The sequence below is a fragment of the Ochotona curzoniae genome, unplaced genomic scaffold, assembly GCF_017591425.1.
Source record: "Ochotona curzoniae isolate NIBS_2020 unplaced genomic scaffold, NIBS_Ocur_1.0 contig_4501, whole genome shotgun sequence".
Lineage (NCBI taxonomy): Eukaryota > Metazoa > Chordata > Mammalia > Lagomorpha > Ochotonidae > Ochotona > Ochotona curzoniae.
In genome coordinates this window covers 18,790,001-18,811,993 of record NW_024466307.1, presented here as the reverse complement: position 1 = coordinate 18,811,993, position 21,993 = coordinate 18,790,001, and the positions used below count along the sequence as shown (strand labels likewise).

The following is a 21,993-nucleotide window of genomic DNA, read 5'->3' as shown; positions in this document are numbered from 1 at the left end:
ATGTCACATAAAGAGATGACACGTAGGGTACAGGAACGCAGGGACAGGTAAAGGGAAAAGAAGGAGGGTACTCAGAGAGCTTGAGCGGGCAGCCGAGAAGGCAGCGGGGCAGCAGCCTGCTGGAGGCTGGGTGCGGAGCGGAGGGTCCGGCCAGCTCAGAGGGGGAAGTCTTGTCGGTGAAAACCTTCGGCACAGAGGCGACAGTCACCGTACTGGCGACGCCTCCGTCGTTTTGTGTTTTGCCCCGCTGGATTTTGTTCTCAGAACCGCAGCTGCCCTCGTTCCCCTCCGCACTGGCACACTGCTCCTGTGGATCCTTTTCCCCTCAGGGCGCTGGCACCCGCTTCGCGGCCGACCCGCGTGGCATCCATCCGGCAGCTCTTCTCTCCGGGATGCCGTTGGGAGCCGTGGAGAGCAAGGACAAACGATGGCCTGTCCGGAACCATGGCCCTCAGCCTCTGGCGTCAGTATCAGCTCCTTGCAGCTTGCAGGCCTCCCGCCCGCGCAGCACAGCAGAGGAAGCCAGCTCCGGAGGGGGTGCCTCAGCCACGGAGGGGAAAAGCCTTCTAGAAAACAGCTCAAGCTTCCGATCTGGAGCTCCTGGCCATGGCGGGGCGGGCAGAGGCTCGCTGACCGTGTGGAACTGTATCCTCACATGCGCATTGCACACGCTTCTCGTCTTTGGCAAGCAACCTCACTTCAGTGTTTCTGCCAGCCCTGAAAAGCAAGTCAGCAGAACAAGCCAAACACTCAGTTCAAACATCTGAAATGCATATTCCAAAACAGCCCTAATGAAGCAAAAAAAAAAAAAAAAAGTTATTATAAGGACACCTTCATTAGCATAACTTTCACCAAAGGTATCAGTGTTTGTTTGTTTACCGTCCCACTTGCTTGTGGGAGATGGAGAAGTTAAGGAGCCTGCCGTGGAATTTTAAGAGTTTATTCGTGAAGGATTCTGGGCCTGGCTTAGGACAATTCTCCTAAAATACTCCTCCTTCCCCAATTTCTTCTATTTTCTCCTCCTGACTGGAAGTGATCCCACATGCCCTCCAAACCAGGCTCCGACCACCACGCATCTGCAGCAGACCTTCCGAGCCAAGGCACTGCGCATAGCAGTGCTCTGGGGAGACCAGGACTGCCACCCAGCCCTTGGTGACTTTTCCAGGTTATTTATTTAGGTCTGTGCTTCAACTCACCTTAAGACAGTTTTTACATATTTCCCTTTTGGAGCAAATCCGCTAACATCAACTCTCTAGATAGGCTGGGCAACAATGTACAAGGAACTGTCTTCTTTCCAATAAAGGCTTTTGTTTTGGGGGAGTGACACTAAATACTGACTTGTTATTGTGGTTTTTCAGCTTCCCTAGACTTCTCTTGTTTTAATAAACTCTTATTTAATTAATCCAGTATGTATGTAAGATAGGAGAGATTTTGGCATGCGCAGAAAAGCGAAGCTGGTAATGGGCCTGGTGGAGGTTATTTGGGTTGCCCAAGCAAGGCTGCGGCGCCCGCTGGTAGGCATGAGAACTGGGTCTGTGGCAGGCTGGTCCAGCCCACAGCACCCATCGCTTCACCAGATATGTCGGGCTGGGGCGGGGGGGGGGGAACTTACCAGGCAGCTGCCGACTGTATGCGCATTGGCTGGTGCAGGTGACAGACCAAATCTGACCCTGCACTGGCTGGCACACACGAGAATCAAGTCTGAGGTCACCCGAGGTGAGGTTTCTTGGGAGACTCCCCAGCTAGACTGCTGGACTCAGACTCTAACCACAGGCAAAATCGCAGGATTTATGGGCTGACCTTGGAATGCGCGTATCAGAACTGATTCAGCTGCTGATGCCTGTACGGGGACAGCCTGCCCGGAAGCACATGGGGGATGTGACGGCCAGCTCACCTAGGCCGGCAGGGGATGTTGACTGCCTCATCAGAGGATGGAAATAAAGCAGAACAGGTTGAACAGTTCTTCTGGCCAAGCTTACAGCATGTTCCTACATCTGGGAATGCACTAAGATGGACTCTGTCAATCAATAAATGTGTAAAGACATTGAAAAAAAATTTCTTAACCCTGAAGCAACAAAACCAATCATCTGTCAGAACTACCAAAATCACTCAAGTAACCTGGGAACACTCCTCCCCACGTTGGGCTCTGTAAGGTGTGTCATTACCGGATCAGCCCTCATCCCCGGCGCTGATACGGCAACCCCATTCCCTTTCTTCCCTGAGAAACACAAAACCTGGAACATTTGCCCCACCCGCCTCCCTCCATATGTGACTCTCTCCACATGGGCATGCGTCCCTCTCAGCTCTGTAAACAATCTTAAAAAGAAAATTTTTTAAAATTGCTTTTTAAAAAAAAAAATTTTATTTATTGGAAAGTCAGATATACAGAGGAGGAGAGACAGAGGAAGATCTTCCGTCCGATGATCCACTCCCCAAGTGAGCGTAACGGTCGATCCTATGCCGATCCGAAGCCAGGAGCCAGGAACTTCTCCCACATGCGTGCAGGGTCCCAAGGCTTTGGGCCGTCCTCGACTGCTTTTCCAGGCCACAAGCAGGGAGCTGGATGGGAAGCGGAGCTGCCGGGATTAGAACCGGCGCCCTTATGGGATCCTGGTGCGGTCAAGTCGAGGACTTTAGCGGCTAGGCCACGCCGCCGGGCCCTAAAAATTTTATTTAGTCATAGACAGAATTTCATTTAGTCATTCATTGACATTGCAGTGATAAAGACTACAAGGCCCCTTGTTCGCTGTCCTGCAGCGACGGACTCGGTACGCAGAGCCGAAGGAATACATGGGGCTGCCGACTGATGGTCAACAGCCAAAATTCATTAGTGGCATCAGGCTTTTCTAGAGTGAGGGTCACATGGGAAAAGGCAGAAGGTATTGAGCAGCTTACACAGTTCGCAGAAACCTGTCTAAGGAACCCTAGCCTGAAAGGATCTCTTTTTGTTTTGTATATCCAATCAAGTGGCCTCATTTAAATGATAGCGATCAGTTGTTCTTATACAAATGATATCCTGCTAACTGTCCTCCTGCAGCCCCTGCCCCCTGGACGTCAGATTTTACTGTGCAGTTTTATTTAAATTGTTCGTTATTCATGAACATGGACATAGATATGGATCCCCATGTTTTTCCTCCTCTCCTTTCTCAGGGTCGTTATGAATGGGAACTTTCTGGATGTAGATTTCTTCAAAATTCTCCCCAGGACTTTCTCTGCAGCGTTATTAGACCCCTTTATTGCAGGGCGCCCTACCCACTGAGCTGCATCAGAGGAGGAGGTTGAACATGGTGATTGAACAAAGAATGGTTACTTTAGATACAATAGCTGCTCTGCTTCTGCATTCCATCACATTTTTTTTTTCTTTAAAAATGTCTATTTTCTTTAGTCCCTCTCCAACACATAGGCTAATATCTACATAGACAACTTGACAATTTCATTTGATGACCCTAATTTATGAGAAAACCAGTGAAAGATTGTTCTTGTTTCGAAAACTGCTTTCTTTGTTAAAAACAATATTTGTAAGTCAACGTTAAAGCTAAAAATAGATTTTTAAAATATTTACAATTGGTGCTCGCTTTGGCAGCACATATACTAAAATTGGAACGATACAGAGAAGATTAGCATGGCCCCCTGCGCAAAGATGACACGCAAATTCGTGAAGGGTTCCATATTTAAAAAAAAATTACAATTGTAAGAAATTGGCTATTAATCAAAAGCAAATATGTATTCTTTTACATGTGCGAAAATCTCCCCTCACCCTCAAAAAACATCTCAAATGACAGTGATAAACTGGGGAGGTTTCCCAAAATACCCAGTTGGTCCCTAACACAGAAAAGAGGGTCAGGTCACCCTGGGTCATCTTTTTGGCCGCTCTTCCGTTTGCAGGCAGTCTCCCAGGATTGTGATGCCCTGGTGGATATTTTAGCTCCCCGACTGATTACAATTCATCTTCCCCGAACACCAGGATTTCATGGACACCAGCTTTGTAGTAAGGGGGACTTGTACGCTCAGAGCAATGTTACATGGTGTCAACAGCAATAAAATAATGAAGTGCATAATTGATGATTGACTCATGACTGCAGCTGCTACACAGACCTTCAGAGAATGACTTTGTCAAGTTTACTACAAGAAAACCAGTGGTGGGTAAACAAAGAGATACTGTACTATTTTTGGACTAGTTAGGTAATAGCCATAAATATATTAAATGTAGAGGTCATTTCCATCCCCAAATAAAAGTTTTACATGAAAATACTCAAGTGGATAGCTGATGAATAAGTTACATATAAAATAACTTTTCAAAGAACTTCCATGCAGTAGACCACTTCACAAAACGACCATAACAATGGTGTGCAGATACGCCACATGATGCCAAGACTGCTTGTAATTCACTCGTTTGATTTCTTACGTCCTTTTGTGTTTAAGAAAATTTGCAATGTAATAAATAATTCAGTTGGCTTTGTGATATCTTGACTTTGCAAATAAAGAGAACGTGATCACCTCCTTAGAGACAGGCCTGAAAAGAGAAAAAGCAATATTGTTGCATAGAATAGGATTGGAAACCATAGACAAAGCATCATCGTAATGTTCAAGATGTCTTTTCCTGATATGCTCCTAGGAGAGGTCAGAGGCGAAGGGATTCTTTCATCTGTACATTGTTCCAAGAGCTCTCCCAGAAGTGTTATTTCACAGGGCAGCCGGTGAGGTATAGGAGCAGTTTTAAGTATTGCCATCGAAACTGTTGTTAAGACACACCTTTGTCCTCAAGGCTGAGAGGAGGAACTATCAGCTTGCAGCATCCACAGCTAACAAGATAAGATGGAAAAGGATGTAAATGTCCATTGAGGAGTGGTGTGCTGCATAAACAAATATGTATCCATAGTTGAATGTTGTGTAGTTTGCAAAAAGTGGCTGTGGAAATTTTCAGTGTCTTGAAATGGAGGAAGCCTCAAAACATAAGAGCTATAATTGTGTTCTGTATGTGTCTTAAAGGAAGAAAAGAAAACGATATTTACAGGAAAGGTTCTGGAAGAATTTATGCGTGAAAATTGTTGCTTTGGAGGGGAAGTGGAGTGACACACTTCTTACTGAATATCTTTGCAAATGGTTTAGATTTTGAATTGTAGAAGATATCACTTACTCAAACTTCTTTAAAATTTTTTTTTTACTTTTTTTGGGAAAGATCTTTCATCTGCTGGGTCACTCCCCAAGTGTCTGAAAAAGATGGAATGCTTCATGAATTGGTGTGTCATTCTTGGGCAGGGGTCATGATAATCTCTGCATCGTTCCAACTTTAGTGTTTAAGCTGGTGAAGAAAGCATACAACAAAATACATTTTGTGATTCAGGCTTGGTGGAAATCAGCATGGTGGTTTCTCAATAATTTATGAATAGAAATACCTTATGATTCAGCAAATCCATTTCTGATCACTTATACTTGATCATAATATTTACCTACTCAGATCCATAGCATTATTCGCAACAGCCAAAAGTGTAAGGAATTGATAGTGGAATGGATGAGGAAAGTATGGTGCATATATGTAGGAATGTTTTGACATGTGTTACAACCTCGAAGACATTATGCTAAGTAAAATAAGAGTCAAAAGGATAAATTTTCCGGTTCTGAAATAACTACAAGAGTGCTTGAGAAACGCTGGCAGAGTAGATATGCAATAGCTACATAACTTTTATCTCAGTGAACATGATGGTAATGCTTACAAAACATGTGTCGTCATAGGATAATGAGCCACAAATTGGAAAATTTTCTAAGTCAGGACAGAAAAAAAAGTTACGCGCCCAACGTGGGGCTCGAACCCACGACCCTGAGATTAAGAGTCTCATGCTCTACCGACTGAGCTAGCCGGGCACCTGGGAGCCCCTGTTATGGAGTTTTTGTAATTGAACAACTTTTCCATTATGTTTAGGCTTGAATAGGTGCATTCACTCGTATTACAACTGCAAAACTCATTAGCTAAGAAAGCAGAAATTCCACCGAGCACGCATGACAATGCCTCCCACTGACATCCACTTTCTGTTTATATCCTACCAATATCCTACCAGAGACCGACTCCTTTTCATATTGTCTTGAATTACACTTAGAGAAGGGGAAAATCGAATATTAAGTAGGCACTCGTTTTGTGAATTTTATTAAGAAAAAAAAATTACGCCCACCCCCCAAAAAATCCCCGCTGCTGGGAGCGAGTAGAGGGTGCGAGGCCCTGCCAGCGATACGAAGGATACATACTCTGGAGTTGGCAAAATGTTCAGAAAAGAATCAGATTTTAAAACTTTAGGTTTAGGAGAAGACAAAACACAAGTGGAGATGCCGGGGATCGAACCCGGGGCCTCATACATGCAAAGCATGCGCTCTACCACTGAGCTACATCCCCAGACAGGCAACTGAAGCTCTTGTTGTTCTCTTAGTAATCATTTGGCACAATGCTGACGCCAGCGGGCCACTTTGATTTTCAACTGAAAACTAAAGGGAAGACCCGTTTTGGATGCCCACCAGAAAACTGGTGTAGAAAAAAGAAACTTACTAGGAATCACAAGCGAAATGAATTACAACTTTCCTAAATGGGAAGCAAAGAAGACGATGTGCAGTATGATATATATAAATGAAAGAATGTGATAGCAAAACAAAATATTTGAATAAAATATTCGGGAACTGCTTAGCTAAATATTGCAATTGGATGTAAGCGGTGCGTAATTGTTTTCATTATAAACCGCTTGTGTCCTCTGACTTTTGAACCTAAAGAATCGCTCCTGACGCTGGGTTTGAGGCAAGGCAAAAAAAAAAAAAATTCAAAATAGTGTTCTATGTTTTTACAGCTTACCCTGCAGAGAACACAGAGTGTTAGAAAACAGAGTCAGTAGTGAGGAAAGGAGAGGATTTTGAACCGAGTGTGGTTGAAGCAGATTTTATGATCTAGGTGGTACTGAAAGAAGACTTGAGGCAGCCTGGAAGTGAGTCATTCAGGTATGTGAGAGAAGCTCCGAGCAGAGGGAGCAGCCAGCACTGCCGCCGGGAGAGAGGAGTCTCCCAGACACTGCAGGAACAGCAGGAGACCCCTGTGGCTGCATGGCGTCTGCAGAAGGGAGTAACCCGAGATGAAGACTGAGGGTGTGTGGGGAGCTTAGGGACCAAGAACAGGCAAGGACTGTCACTTCTACCCTGGGGAGTTTGGGCAGAGGAAGACTGGGATGTGATCCAGGGCTTCACCAGTGGAAAGAGTGGTTAAAGTTACACAGAGTGTAGACAAGTTAGCCCGGGCAAGGGCAGGCAGAGGAAATGGCAGAATACACCGAGAGGAGGAGTAATAGGTGTGGCCCGGCAGTGTTCTAGAAGGTGCTGAGAAGGGCTGGGAAGTGAGGACTTAACATTTGGATTACAGGTCTCTGGTGACACTGGGAGTGGGGCTGGGGGAGGTGGGTGGGTCACCAGAGCGATTACCAAAGGAGGGTGGGGGTTTAAAGCTTGATCTGGGTGGTCTCAGAGGACACGCGATGAGAGAGTGGAAGTAGGCTGTGGAAATGAGCTGCAGAACATAAGAGGCTTTTTTGGAGGGGCGGGTGGCGGGGTGCATCGACACAATTACACCGAGTTGGACGGAAAAACTGTTCAAAAATGTAAAGAAACACAGAATGCACGGAGACAGTTGTCAGAGAGGTGGAAACAAAAGTGGAATCAGAGGCCAAACTTAGGGGTGGAGGAATGGGGCCAGCTGCCAGACCCTAAGTTTAGCTCGGCACCGCGGCCAGGACAAACCTGCGCTCAGGGAACCTGGCGCTGTCACTCAGGAGCCAGTGCCTTATTCTGTCCATGCTGGGTCGGCTTAAGTGCAACCTGGAGTGGCGTCCAGCTGGGTTCGCGCGCCCACCTGTTACGGCCTGTTTGCCAAAGCTGACTGCTGGAGCGGTCTTGAGGATCTGGGGCAACGGGTGACAAAGAGGAGGTTGCCTGCCAAGGTAGGGGCTTGGGAAACCTAGAGCCGGGGCGCAGGAACCTGTCTTCTCCCGTGGTTAAATTGATTTGTGCTGCCCTGCCAGCTGTGGAGGTGCATCCTCTGGCCCCGGATCTGTGCCAGGTGCACCCTGAGCTAACCTCTGCCTGCCAGGCGTCGGCCCCGCCCTTCCTCTGGAAGTGGGCAATAGGAAGCCAGCAGCCTCCCGGCGCCGTCCGTCCTGGGTGCTCTAAGGGTTTACATGGCGGCAGTCGGACCGCAGACCGGTCCCGGAACCGGAGCAGAGGCCCTGGTGCTGGCGACAGAGCTACAGAGCGAGGCGACATGCTCCATCTGCTTAGAACTCTTCCGGGAGCCTGTGTCGGTCGAGTGCGGCCACAGTTTCTGTCGCTCCTGCATTGCCCGTTGCTGGGAACGCCCGGGCTTGGGGACCACCGGTGCGCTCCGTGCGCCACCGCGCCCACTGTCCTGTCCCCAGTGCCGGGAGCCGGTGCGCCCCAGCCAGCTGCGGCCCAACCGGCAACTGGCGGCAGTGGCCACGCTGCTGCGGCGCTTCAGTCTGCCTGCCGCCGCCCAGGAGAAGAACGGATCCCCGGAGGCGCAGGTCTCCGACACCGCGACGGGTTGCGCACAGCATGGAGAACCGCTCAAGCTGTACTGCCAGGACGACGGGCGAGCGATTTGCGTGGTGTGCGACCGCGCCCGGGAGCACCGCGAGCACGCGGTATTGCCTCTGGACGAGGCGGTGCAGGAAGCCAAGGTGAGTCCCATCTCTGCCGGTCTGGAGGACTTCCCGCATTGGTCCAACCTTTGAGGTGAGCCCTGATTCCTCTTTCCTATTCTAGGGTGCAGAGCACCGACTCTGAGTTTGGTCCCCTCTAATCCCCAACACCGTGTTTCCAACACTGAGACCAATACTGAGCCTCAGGCAGGACACCCCGTGCACTCGACAATTTTCCTGCAGTCTGTACCGGGTCTCTAGCGGGTTGTGCGCTATTGCAGTTCTTTCTTGCCACTTCCAGCGTCTGCCACCTCGTGGCTCGGAGTGGGACGACCTCGGAGCCAGGAGCCGGCAGGGACAGAGACTCCAGGGAGGCTGAGTCTAGGCTGCTGCCCACAGACAGCTTATTCGCTGGGCAGTCTAAGCAAAGGGGTGTACGGAAGCCTTGGGCGCTCACTGGGCTCGCCCACCCTGCTCCAGTGCTCCGATTTAACCGGCTTTCTGACAGTGGGGAGCAAAGCGGAAGCGAGCAGAACGTGGGGTGGACTGGCTGATGGGGGGCCTTGGGTACCTGCCTGCATTGTGCCGAAGCCAGACTCCCGGGCCACGCGAGTCTCCTGCAGTTAACTATGCAGGCTCTATCCATCTTGGTGTGCGCAGATGGCTCCCACCTGGCATCGTCCTCAGGCGGTCGGAGCCTTCCTTTGGCTCCGGAAAGGCACGCGTGAGAGCTTCTGCCATCCTCTCCCAACAACGAGCCCCCTCTCCCCCGCAGGAGCTCTTGGAATCCAGACTGAAGGTTTTGAAGAAGGAACTGGAGGACTATGAGGTGTTCCGGTCCACGGAGGAGAAGGAGAGCAAGGAACTCCTGGTGAGTGGAGTCACCCTCGCTTCCCCAGGTTGGGAGCCCACCAGCATCAAGGCCTTGGCCTGCACGGCTGCAGTGTGTGCCTGTGTAAGAACAGATGAATTGTAGAACGATAATGGGGTACATTTTACACAAAGTGACTTACAGTTTCCTATACAAACTAGGACAATGAGAGTGAGAGGGGGTACTAGAATAATTATTTTAGAGGGTCGGGCACCGTAGCCTAGTGGCTAGAATCCCATATGGGCAATGCTTTGTGCCCTGGAATAGCTCCTGCCTCCCCAGCCACTTGGAAGTGGCTTGGAAGCGATGGAAGATCTGTCTCTCCTCTCTGTAAATCTGCCTTTCCAATACAAGTAATATTTTTTATTATTGGAAAGGCAGATTTACAAGAGAGGGGAAGACAGAGAAAAAGATCTGCCTGCTGTGGCAGCAACAGCCGGAGCTGAGCTAATCTGAAGCCAGGAGCTTCTTCCAGCTATCCCAAGGTTCTGGGTCATTCTGTATTGCTTTCCCAGGCCACAGGCAGGGAGCTGGATGGGAAGTGGAGCAGCTGGGAGATGAGCTCTTGCGCATATGGGATCCCAGCATGAGTAAGCTGAGGATTTATCCACTGAGCCATCGCGCTGGCCCCTCTGTAATGAGTTTTACATGTGCCACTCAGAGGGCCTTTTCACAGCATAGATAACTTCTTCTGAACCTGCTCCCCAAAACATCACTTAGCATCTTTTCTTTCTATCCTTTCCCAACACCCTGCCCCCAATTTCTGGCCCAAATATTGTTTATAATAATAAAATGTCAAGATATTTTTGGCTGCCAGCCTCAGGACAGGGATACTCCTGGAATTTAGTGGTAGAAGCCAAAGATACTGCTAAGTAAGCATCCTTCAGTGCACATGACAGGTCCATGCACCGAAGGATGGTGTGACCCCCAACTCTCCAGAGTGCCAAAGTTAGGAAATCCTCATGTAGGGCTGTCTTATTTTGTTTTCTTTTGTTATACCACAACACAATGAATTAATGACCTATAAAGAATACAAGTCTATTTGACCAGTGATTCTGGAGGCTGGGAAGATAAAGGGCATGGTTTGAAACCCAGGGCTTAACAATCCCATGTATGTTGTTAACAGAAAGACCAGAATACTGGGGCTGGCATGATAGCTCAACTGGCTAATCCTCTACCTTGCCACACTCGTATCCCATGTAGGTGATGGTTCAAGTCTCAGCTGCTCCACCTTTTATTCAGATCTTGCTATAGCCTGGGAAAGCAGTGGAGGATGGCTCAAAGTCTTGGGACCCTGCACCCATGTGGGAGATCCAGAAGAGGCTCCTGGGTCCTGGTTTCAAATTGGTTCAGCTTCTCGCCATTGTGGCCATTTGGGATGTGAACCAACAGTTGGATGATCTTTCTCTCTGAGTACACAGCTGGGATAGTATTCTAAGTGGCGTGTGTGTCCAGCATGTGTGTGAAAATGTGATACTGGGAGCAATGAAGAGAATGAAGCCCTGACTATGTGATTGAAATATTATGCCTTGATGCCCAGGAACCCTTACCTTTCCAACTTCTCCTCCTGAGACAGAAGCAGATGGCAGCTGAGAGAGAGAAGGTTGGAGCGGAGTTCCAGGCACTCCGGGCCTTCCTGGTGGAGCAGGAGGGGCGGCTTTTGGGTCGCCTGGAGGAGATGTCCAGGGAAGTGACACAGAAGCAGAATGAAAACCTGGCCCAGCTTGGTGATGAGATTTCCCAGCTTTCCAAGCTCAGCAGCCAGATCCAGGAGACAGTTAGAAAGCCTGACCTTGACTTCCTCCAGGTGGGTAACTCAACTCAGTAGTTTGAGTCATTTAGTTTGAAGTATTGGGAACATCGGCCACAAAAGTCAAATCTTGTGTGCTTTTAAAAATTACATGGCTTGGAGCAAGCAGAGTGGGGCTAGAGTCGCTTGCGATCTCCTGCAGTCGAAGGTCGAAAAGAATATAATAAAACTTTCTCGTCAATGAGCCACAACAATATATCATATTTTTGTATATTGGTACACATAGTTGAAACAGAAAGCTCAGAAAATAATATCTACCTTTGCTGACCACTTTTGATTTTGTGAAGTTCTATTTTTCTTTGTTAAAGAAAACCAACAACAACAAGGGGCTAGTGCATGTGATCAGGGGCTGGGAGTAAGCCTGGCACGGGGATTTTGAGAACTCTCCTATTAGGCTTCAGTTCCTGCTGATGAGTGCTGAGGGACAAGGCTGAGGGAAGGCCAGACTGTAGCATCCAACATTCACGTCCATATGAGCTGGTTCTGGAGGCATGCTGGGCTGGGTCATTCTGCAGCACCCATAGGTGTGCATGAGAGCCAGGATGGGGTATGGGCCAGGCCAAGCTGGGCTGCAACACCTGCCAGTTCACATGAGATTCGGGGCTGGGAGCAGGCCAAGCTAGTCTAAGCTGCAGCACCCACCAGCAAGAGCTGAGACTGGGGGCAGGCTATGCTGAGCCAGGTTGGAGCACCTGCCAGCAAATGCCAAGACTCAGGATGGGCTATGCCAGACTCAGGGTGGGCCATGCCAGACTCAGGATGGGCTATGCCAGACTCAGGGTGGGCCATGCCAGACTGGCTATGCCAGACTCAGGGTGGGCCATGCTAGACTCAGGGTGGGCCATGCCAGACTGGCCGTGCCAGACTGGGTTGCAACATCTCAGACCTATCAAGACCACTTAAGCAGCACCCTTAGAACATTCTTCCCCATATTGGGGTCTCTAAGGTGACACAGAGTGACTGCACCCCTGGGTGCTGATATGGTGAGACAGAAAGCAGAGGGACCCTTTTCTCTGCTCCCCACTCCCTCCAACCCTACCGCGCCGGGGGGGGGGGGAGAACAAGAAAAAAAAAGGAACTGTAACATTTATCTCACCCTCCTTCCTCCATACTTGACCTCCCCACCCCAATCAAGGGCCCCTATGGGGATGTGCAAACAATATTAAAAAGAAAATAAAGAAATTAAAAGAAAATAGAAGGCACTGATCCAAATGACCACATTCTATTAAGGCTCTGGCCAACCTTGGGTGGTCTGGAAGGCAGACGTTCCACTAAGTTCCACTGCCTGGCTCCTGAGATGATTCTGTAACGAAGTGAGCTCTGCAGAAGTGTGCTGTGGGCCAGGGTTCCCTTGCGTACAGGAGACACACGGTAGCCAGCCACAGCTGGAAATCATTGCTAACCCCTACCTCTGTAGTCCCTGCATATTGATGATTCTTTTGGAAAGAGGGCAAGGGCAAAATTCTGTTTTCTAGAAGGTGAACAAAGGTACCTTGATACTGATTTTTTCCCCCCATCTTTCCTTTTAGGAATTCAAAAGTACACTAACCAGGTGAGTGAGCCTAGCACTTCTCTGGGCCTCTCCACACTTCTCCTTTCTCATTGAGCCCTCTTTGTATTTTCCATCTCCTGGTCTCTCCTTGGGCGCCTTCTGAGGAGGCTGTGGGTATTCTTTTTTTTTTTTTATTAATAAAATTTATTTTTATATTCTTTACATACTTAGTTAGAGTAAGAAGGTTCAAGGGCTACAGGAAAGTGGATAATACTAGTATGTTTTCCATATTGTAACCTTCATGTTTAAAAGGGGGGTATTAAGGGAGAAGGCCCACCCAATTTCCCACCCTCCCCAAGTCCCGGGTGTAGGGCATGCTCTGAGGTTCTTGCTCGAGTGGTTTTGATGTTGCAACAGTTATGAATCGCTGTCAATCTTGCCACTCCAAGCACTATGAGGTCTTTGAAAAATCCACTGATTGACATAGTCCATCATAGCTGAGATGGTTGGTTGACCTGTTCTGTCTTCTCTCTTTTCTTCGTTAGGGTTCTGAGTCCAGCATTTAGATTAGGAAGATCTCCAAAGAAACTTCTTGTATGTGCTAACAAGTACAGGGCCAGGCACCGGGCTGTGGGTATTCTTATATGAGGTCCGGCTTTCCCTTTTCCATTACCAAGAGGAACATTTTTTCCCTAGTGCTCACAGCGCAGGGGGCATGGGATGGTCTTCTTAGCATTCTGAGCCTCATCAGGATCCCTGCCCTGCAGGTGCAGCAACATTCCTGGTCCCAAGCCAACTACAGTGTCTTCTGAGATGAAGAACAAGGTTTGGAATGTTTCCCTCAAAACTTTTGTCTTAAAAGGGCTTCTAAAGAAGTTCCAAGGTAGGTGCCTGGAGTTGGCCATGACATGTGGGTGTCAGTGTGGTGTGTGATAGTATAGACATCCTGAGTGATGTTTTACAGAACTTGTTTGAGAAAACAAGAACCTGGGTGTGCTAAGGTCGGTGTGGGGAGGCACTGGTGAAAAATCTCTTCAGCCCCTCTGGGACATGCAGCTTCTTCGCCTGCAGGGACTGATGGGCTAGGGAGGCAGGACTGAGACAGGAAAAGGCTGGAAGAGCTCAGCTCAGCGCAGCTCTAGACAGGAGCTAGGGAACGGGGCAGGAGGCAGAACCGAGATGCTCAGGGCACGCCCCCTCACCTGCTTCCCTCATATGTGGCCCAGCACCTGCATGTCAGGTCCCGATCACGGGAGTTTGGGAGATGGGGGAAGGGGCGATAGAATGTAAGTGTTGGAAGAGGTCGTGTTCTTGCCAGGTCACCTACTCTGTCATTCACGCTTTGCTTTTCTTCCCCAGAGGATCTTCGGGGAGAACTGGAGAAGGAAGAGAAAGGTAGGGCCAGGGCTTATGAGAGGGAGTCCAGAACACGCTTGCTGCCTGTGGCCTGCCGCAGGGACCCTGCCGGTCTGCTCTCCTGCTCCGCTTGTCCTCGCCCTGCCTGTTGGCTACTCTCATCAAGCAGCGGGGCCCATTGGCTTGTAAACTGTGTGTTGTTCAGAAGTAACGTTATGGAAGGCTTGTCAATATCCTGGATAAGACTCTTCTCCTCTGTCCCCACTTTAAGACAAATAAGTACCTGTCCTGCAGATATGGATTTGAGCTGAGGACAGGAGTGGAAGAGGCTTCTTATCCCTGCAGAGTTCTAGAATCCAATACTCAGGGGAAGGGGATGGAGGGCGCACAAACCTGGTGCTGATTAGAAAGTTATGTCGGTTTTAACTGGGTGGAATCTGAATGAAATGCAATGATGCTTGCTTTCGGCTCAGAGCCCTGCCTTGGGCCTTCCCACCCGGGCAAGGCCGCTGGCAAGCTGGCCTGTGTTTACTCTCCTCCTGGCTCACTCTGAAGCTACACACCCTCCTTGTTGCTCCGAGAATGCACCAAGCACACACCTCCCTCAGGATCTTTGCACTGTCTGGCTACCTCTTGACAAGCAATGCACGTGTCCCAGACTGCTGCTGACCTGGCCTCCTCACCTTCTTTATGTCTTTGCTTGCCAATAAGACCTATTATAACCACAAAATGAAGCTACAATCTGGGTCCAGTGCGGTAGCCTAGCAGCTAAAGTCCTTACATTGCATGTGCCGGGATCCCATATGTGGGCTCCAGTTCTAATCCCGGCAGCCCTGCTTCCCATTTAGCTTCCTGACTGTGGCCTGGGAAAGCAGTCGAGGATGGCCCAAAGCCTTTGGGACCCTGCACCCACATGGGAGACCAAGAAGAAGCTCCTGGCTCCTGGCTTCAGATCAGCTCAGCTCCAGACATTGTGACCACTTGGGGCAGGGGGCGGAGGGGGTTGAGTCAGGAGACAGAAAATCTTCCTCTCTGCCTCTCCTCTCTGGATTTCTGACTTTCCAAGAAAAATGCATCAAATTTTAAAAAATAAAAAAGAAACTGCAATCTGTTATCTTGATTCTTCTTGTCTTCTAAGTGGGCCATTTACTTTCCCTACTGGAAAGGGAAGCTGCAGGAAAGCAGAGCTAGTTGGCTGTCTTGTTCTCTGTGGACACTCAGAGGGCCTAGGACAATGTCTGGAACATAATAGTGCCCGCAACAAGTGCACGCATTTGAAAATGTTATTATAAACAAAATGTCGAGGGCTCGCCTTGTGACACGGCAAGTTAAAGCGCTGAATGCGATGCAGGAGTCGCACACTGGAGTGCCAGCTTGAGAGCTGACGGCTCTGCTTCTGCTCCAGCTCCCTGCTAATGCACCTGGGAGCGCAGAGGAAAATGGCCCAAGTCCTCGGGCCCCTGATATCCACGTAGGAGATCCAGAGGGAGCTTCAGGCTCCTGGCTTCAGCTCGGCCTAGCCTCTGCTGTTGCACCCGTAGGGGGAGAGGACCAGCAGCTAGGAGATCTCTTTCTTTGTCTCCGTTTCTGTGTCATTTAATCTTTCCAGTAATTAGGATAAATTTAGAAAATACCAACAAAAAAAGTTAAGCATGGGGTTGGTGCTGTTGTACATCAGATGAAGTCTCTGTCTGTGGTGCCAACATCCCATATAGGCACCAGTTCGAGTCCCAGGTGCTCCACTTCTGATCCATCTCCCTGGAAATGGCCTGGGGAAGCAGTAGACACTAGGCCAAATCCTTAGGTCCCTGCAGCCATATCGGAGACCAGGAAGATCTTTCTGGATCCTGGTTTCAGACTGGCCCAGTTCTGATTGTTGCGGTCACTTGGGGAGTAAAGCAACTGATGGAAGATTTCTCTGCCCTTCTTCTCTGTAACTCTGCTTTTAAAATTTTTTAAAAAAAGATAAATATTACAAAAATGAAACACAAAAATGGAGAAAAGAATATAGCAATTGTGCGAACCTTCCTATACCACCAGCTATGATCAATTATCAGTTGTGGCTAGCATTTTTGTAATCACCACTACTCACTTCTTCCAACTGGATTATTATGAAGTAAATAACAGATATCAATCAATTTCCATAAAAACCCCAGTGTTAGGACTTTTTCTTTTTCTTTTCTTTTTTTTTTTTTTTAAAGATTTATTTTTATTATTTTTTTATTGGAAAGGCAGATATACAGAGAGGAGAGACAGAGAGGAAGATCTTCCGTCCGATGATTCACTCCCCAAGTGAGCCGCAACGGGCCGATACTATGCCGATCCGAAGCCAGGAGCCTCTTCCAGGTCTCCCACGCGGGTGCAGGGTCCCAAAGCTTTGGGCCGTCCTCGACTGCTTTCCCAGGCCACAGGCAGGGAGCTGGAAGGGAAGCGGGGCTGCCGGGATTAGAACCGGCGCCCATATGGGATCCCGGGCGTGCAAGGCGAGGACCTTTAACCACTTGCGCCACCGCGCCGGGCCCTCTTTTTCTTTTCTTAAGATTTGTATTTGAAAGGCAGAGTTACAGAGAGAGGGAGAGATATTTCTATCTGCTGGTTCACTCCCAAATTGATGACAAAGGTCAGGACTGACCCAGACCTAAGCCAGGAGCTGGGAACTTTTTCCAGGTGTCCCACATGGATGCAAGGGCCCCGAACTTGGGCCTTCCTCCATTGTTTCCCAAAATACATTAGCAAGCAGCTGGATTGGAATCTCATAGGCTCAAATTGGCACCCCTATGGATGCCAGTGTTGTAGGTGATGCATGGCCGTGGCGATAGCTCCAGATGTATGCTTTTTTCTTTTCAAAGATTTGTACATTTTTATTGGAAAGGCAGATTTCCAGAGAGATAGATCCTCTATCCACCAATTCACTCCTCAAATGGCAGCAGCAGCCAGAGCTGAGCTGATCTGAAGCCAGAAGCTTCCTCTGGGCATCCCATGTGTGCGCAGGGTTCCCGAGGTTTTGGGCCGTCCACTGCTGTCCTCCCAGGCCACAGGCACGGAGGTCTGCTTGTGGGGCAGCCCGTGACATGACCCGGCGACCATATGGGATCCTGGCGCGTGCAAGGCAAGGACTTTAACCACTAGGCTATTGTGCCGGACCCCAAGACAAAGACTTTTAAAAACAATAAAAAAAACCATCATCACACCTAAAACTGATTATCTTCAACATATAGTATTTTAATTCCCCAATTTTCTTTTTATACTTTATTTTCACTGTATTTTATTCTTTTTTTTTTTAAGATTTATTTTTATTATTTTTTCATTGGAAAGGCGGATATACAGAGAGGAGAGACAGAGAGGAAGATCTTCCGTCCGATGATTCACTCCCCAAGTGAGCGCAACGGGCCGATACTATGCCGATCCGAAGCCAGGAGCCTCTTCCGGGTCTCCCACGCGGGTGCAGGTTCCCAAAGCTTTGGGCCGTCCTCGACTGCTTTCCCAGGCCACAGGCAGGGAGCTGGAAGGGAAGCGGGGCTGCCGGGATTAGAACCGGCGCCCATATGGGATCCCGGGCGTGCAAGGCGAGGACCTTTAACCACTTGCGCCATTGCGCCGGGCCCTGTATTTTATTCTTTTTTTAAAAAATATTTATTTTCATTGGAAAGTCAGATGCACAGAGAGGAGAAGAGAGAGGAAGATCTCCTGTCTGCTGATTCACTCCCCAAGTGGCTGCAATGGCCAGAGCTGAGCTGATCCAAAGCCAGGAGCCAGGAGTTTCTTCCTGGTCTTCAACACGGGTGCAGGGTCCCAAGGCTTTGGGCCGTCCTCGACTGCTTTCCCAGGCCGCAAGCAGGGAGCTGGATGGGAAGCGGGTTGTCTATGATTAGAACTGGCGGCCATATGGGACCCTGGCATGTGCAAGGTGAGGATTTAGCCACTAGGCTACCGCGCCTGGCCCTGTTTTCACTTTTTTTATTTGAAAAAAAAAATAAAAAGAAAGGAACAAAACAGAGAGAGAGAGAGAGAGACAGAGAGAGACAGACAGAGAGAGACAGACAGACATAGTTGGGGTAGGCTGTAGTCAGGATCCTGAAACTATCAGTGTCTCTCACATGGGTAACAGGAACAGAAGCACATGTACTGCCTTCTGGGATATGCGTGAGCAGGAAGCTAGGTCGGGAGCAGAGGAGTTAGGATTCGAACCAGGCACTCAGATGGTTTGTCCAGCAGTTGCTCCAGCCGTAACTGGACAGGCCAAATCAGGATCCCAGAGCTCGCTCCAGTGCATGGATGGTAGGCGCCCAGGCACGTGACCCGTCCCCTGCCACCTGCTGGAGGGTGCGTTAACAGGGACGGCAGATGTGGATGCAGGTGCTGGATCCTGATTCATCCCTGGCTGTTGCGAGTATCTGGGGACTGAACCAGTGCTTGGAAGATCTGTGTCTTTTTTTCCTCTCTCTATCATTCCTTCAAATAAGCAAATAAATAAATACAGGGAGGGTGCACGGGACTGGAAGGTGAGAAACTGAGCTGGAATTCTGACCGAGGGACATCTCTCATGTCTGTCCTGCAGCGGAGCTCACCTTGGACCCCAACACGGCCAACCCCCGCCTCCTTCTCTCCTTGGATCTGAAGAGTGTGCGCCTCGGACCGCGAGTGCAGGACCTGCCCAGTCACCCCTGCCGTTTCGACACCAACACCCGTGTCTTGGCGTCCTGTGGCTTCTCCTCTGGGCGGCACCACTGGGAGGTGGAAGTGGGTTCCAAGGATGGCTGGGCCTTCGGTGTGGCTCGCGAGAGTGTACGCCGCAAAGGCCTCACCCCCTTCACCCCCGAGGAGGGTGTCTGGGCACTGCAGCTCAACAGTGGCCAGTACTGGGCTGTAACCAGCCCTGAACGGACACCCCTCAACTGTGGGCATCTGTCAAGGGTGAGGGTGGCGCTTGACCTGGAGGTGGGCGCTGTGTCCTTCTATGCGGTGGAAGATATGCGCCACCTCTATACCTTCCGCGTCAACTTCCAGGAGCGGGTGTTCCCCCTTTTCTCCGTCTGCTCCACTGGCACCTACTTGCGCATCTGGCCTTGAGAGCCATTGGCCAGCCAGATCTCCAACACTTCTACCCCGGGTTGCCCAAGAGTAGCTGATACGGAACACAGCGTCGGAAGTATGAACAATGAGTGACCGGCTGAGCACCGGAAGAGGTGCCTTGGACCTTCGAGCCTGCTCCTTGCTGCCAGCATGTGCGCTGGCCTGCACTAGAAGGTGGAAACAGTGAGGGCGGACAAGTGAACATCTCTCAGCAGGAGTGCTTCCTGTCGCACGGCTCTAGGTCCTGACTCAGAAGGGCTGTTGGCTCCCTGTAACTATGTCGCATCCTGGGCTGGTGCAAGGGGGCGCTTCCGGGCTTTGCTTAGCAGGCTTCATGTCTTCTGCTTTGCTTTTGATCAGCTGCCAGCTCTGCCTCACCAGCTCATGAGAGCTCTGCCCTCAGCCAGCCTGAGGACGCACTTAGCACGGAGGACAGTCTGGGCCACCCCTGGAAACAGATCCTTTACCCATGTGAGGAAAAGCCCATGAAAACAGCACAGCGACGCTGCTACTGCCCACCACGCCTTAGTCTGGCGATGTGAAGTGCCTAACTAACCACGGTGATAACCAATATTTGTCCTCACTCCTACTCAGCTCCATGTTTTCCAATGCCAAAGTACTCTCATCTGGGGAAGGGGAATAAAGACTCGGGAATTTGGAAACACAAAGTGGTGCTTCTAATTCTATACATGCAATTAGAACCACGTGTCTCCTAAAGATCCTTTCTGGAACTTGCCAAAAGTATGCCCAAAGCGAACAAGCCTGCCAGGACTGTTCATTCTCTTTCCTTGACTAACTGCTCCCCAACTTCGACTTGGTCTTGTTGTGGGAGGATGCTGACAAACTGTTCTCTGCTTGGTGCTCCTTTGCGAAGTGGGACAGATAGATGGAAATGCAAATTGTGAGCATGTGGCTCGGGGTGGCCTGAGTCCGTTTCTTCTCTGTCTGAGCACAGTAGTGGAAATACGAGCCAGGGCTGTTGCTAACGGCTGTCGGTGAGTTTACTGTGTGAGGGGTGTGAACACACAGATTTGGAGATACATGTGCATTTTAAAAATTTATTTTTATTACAAAGTGAGATATACAGAGAGGAGGAGAGACAGAGGGGAAGATCTCCCATCCGATGATTCACTCCCCAAGTGGCCACAGCAGCTGGAGCTGAGATGATCCAAAGCCAGGTGCTTCTTCTGGGCCTCCCACACAAGTGCAGGGTGCCAAGACTTTGGGTCATCCTCCTCGGCTTTCCCAGGCCCCACGCAGGGAGCTGCATGGGAATGAAGTGAACCAGCACCTGTATGGGATCCTGGCACTTGCAAGGATTGAGTCAATTGAGCCAGTGTGCCAGGTCAAGAGAAAGAATTTCTACAACTGTGTGAATAATGCATGTATTTTAACACCACTGACTTCTACAAAGAAACCAGACTTCTAACATTCACTTGCTAATTAAATCATCTGATAGCATTAAATCTAATACATTGGGGTTTGTATGGCTTTTTAGACGAGTATCAGAATCCCCTTTGGACCATGCACGCAATGCTGCATATCACAGCACCTGTTAGGACTCTCAGCAGGAGGGAATATGGAACAAGTCAGGTGCCCCTGTAGGGCCAGGCCGGGAGAGGAAGGACGCTCTGTGCTTTCAGGTAAATGCCATTGTTGGTCAGAAAATGTTTGCCCGAGTTAACTACATCAATTTATGCACAAGCATGGGAAAAGAAAAACCCAGTGACAATAGTCACAGTAAGAACTGCACAGGGAGGGAGACTCTTGATCTGCAGTGCGGTGACGTGGATAGTGCAATGTTGGTGTGAGACACGGGTATCTGTAGTTTCCTCTCAACCTGAGGTGCCACGAGGCTTCTTGGTCCCACGTCCCTGACAGCTGGAGTCCGGAGAAGCCGGGCAGCTGCCACCAGACAGACCCTCCCAGGGCCCCAGGGCACGCAGACTTGGGGAACTAAATGTTGGTCCCTGTGTGCAATCATCAAGGGACTCCTAGGCCCCATCTATAGCCTCATCCTCTCTCTCTTTCTAAAGATTTTTTTGATTAGTTTTTTTCTTGGAAAGGCAGATCCTACGCGGGCGCTGGGTCCCCAAATTTTGGCCCATTCTGTTTTCCCAGGGCACAAGCAGGGAGCTGGACGGGAAGTGCAGCAGAAGTAGTACTAGCCGGGGCCCAGATGGGATCCCAGTGCTCAGAAGGGGAGGATTTAAACCGGGACCACTCTCATCTTGTTCTTCACTCTGTGGATTCTTTCAGGGCCCTGCCAAATCCCCTTCTTGGGTCCAGGCATGCCGTTAAGTTTCCGTTCCTTAATTCTTTTCAAAAGCTTCTCCCCCGGCTCTTGACCCCATCTTCCTCTGATCAGCCCGACCAGGTGCCACCGCATCAGCTCAAGCCTTAATCTCCGCGGGACACAACCTAACCCTAAATCCCCGTCGTAGAAGACTTGGGGTTCAGCGGATGACTATAAGGTCATCTGATTTTAAAGACAGAAACGCTCCGCCCAGTCCCTCCCACCGGAAGCACGACGCGGCGGGTCCTTCTGCCCCAGGCTGCGCGTGCGCGTGCGCCTGCACTGGCCGGTCCCGGGGGGATTGAGCTGGTCAGCCTCACCGACACGTGTCAGCGCTGCAGGCCAAGCAGCTGTAGCTGAAGCAAAAAAACAGTAACTATTTTTCATCATGCAGCATTCATGTGCATGAAGCAA

At 49.6% G+C, this 21,993-nt stretch overlaps 1 protein-coding gene and 4 non-coding genes across 6 annotated transcripts; 2 read left to right on the top strand and 3 right to left on the bottom strand.

The window, feature by feature from the left end:
- Window positions 1–3,567: 3,567 nt before the first annotated feature.
- On the top strand, window positions 3,568–3,675 carry LOC121160388. The gene has a single exon (XR_005884541.1). It is a non-coding gene; the product is annotated as a U6 spliceosomal RNA (small nuclear RNA).
- A 1,539-nt stretch (window positions 3,676–5,214) lies between these two features.
- Window positions 5,215–5,318, bottom strand: LOC121160390. The gene has a single exon (XR_005884543.1). It is a non-coding gene; the product is annotated as a U6 spliceosomal RNA (small nuclear RNA).
- Window positions 5,319–5,789: 471 nt separating this feature from the next.
- On the bottom strand, window positions 5,790–5,862 carry TRNAK-CUU. The gene has a single exon. It is a non-coding gene; the product is annotated as a tRNA-Lys (tRNA).
- A 451-nt stretch (window positions 5,863–6,313) lies between these two features.
- TRNAA-UGC lies at window positions 6,314–6,385 on the bottom strand. The gene has a single exon. It is a non-coding gene; the product is annotated as a tRNA-Ala (tRNA).
- A 1,788-nt stretch (window positions 6,386–8,173) lies between these two features.
- On the top strand, window positions 8,174–19,931 carry TRIM7 (tripartite motif containing 7). Of its 2 annotated transcripts, none has more exons than XM_040986155.1 (7): window positions 8,174–8,720; window positions 9,457–9,552; window positions 11,129–11,359; window positions 12,892–12,914; window positions 13,622–13,737; window positions 14,214–14,249; window positions 18,769–19,931. In XM_040986155.1, the coding sequence occupies exons 1-7, from the start codon at window positions 8,202–8,204 to the stop codon at window positions 19,278–19,280; spliced, it is 1,533 nt and encodes a 510-aa protein (XP_040842089.1). In that variant the 5' UTR covers window positions 8,174–8,201; the 3' UTR covers window positions 19,281–19,931. The 2 variants fall into 2 exon arrangements, with proteins under 2 accessions (XP_040842089.1, XP_040842090.1); XM_040986156.1 differs by having other exon boundaries at window positions 13,622–13,679; window positions 18,769–18,927.
- Window positions 19,932–21,993: the final 2,062 nt, after the last annotated feature.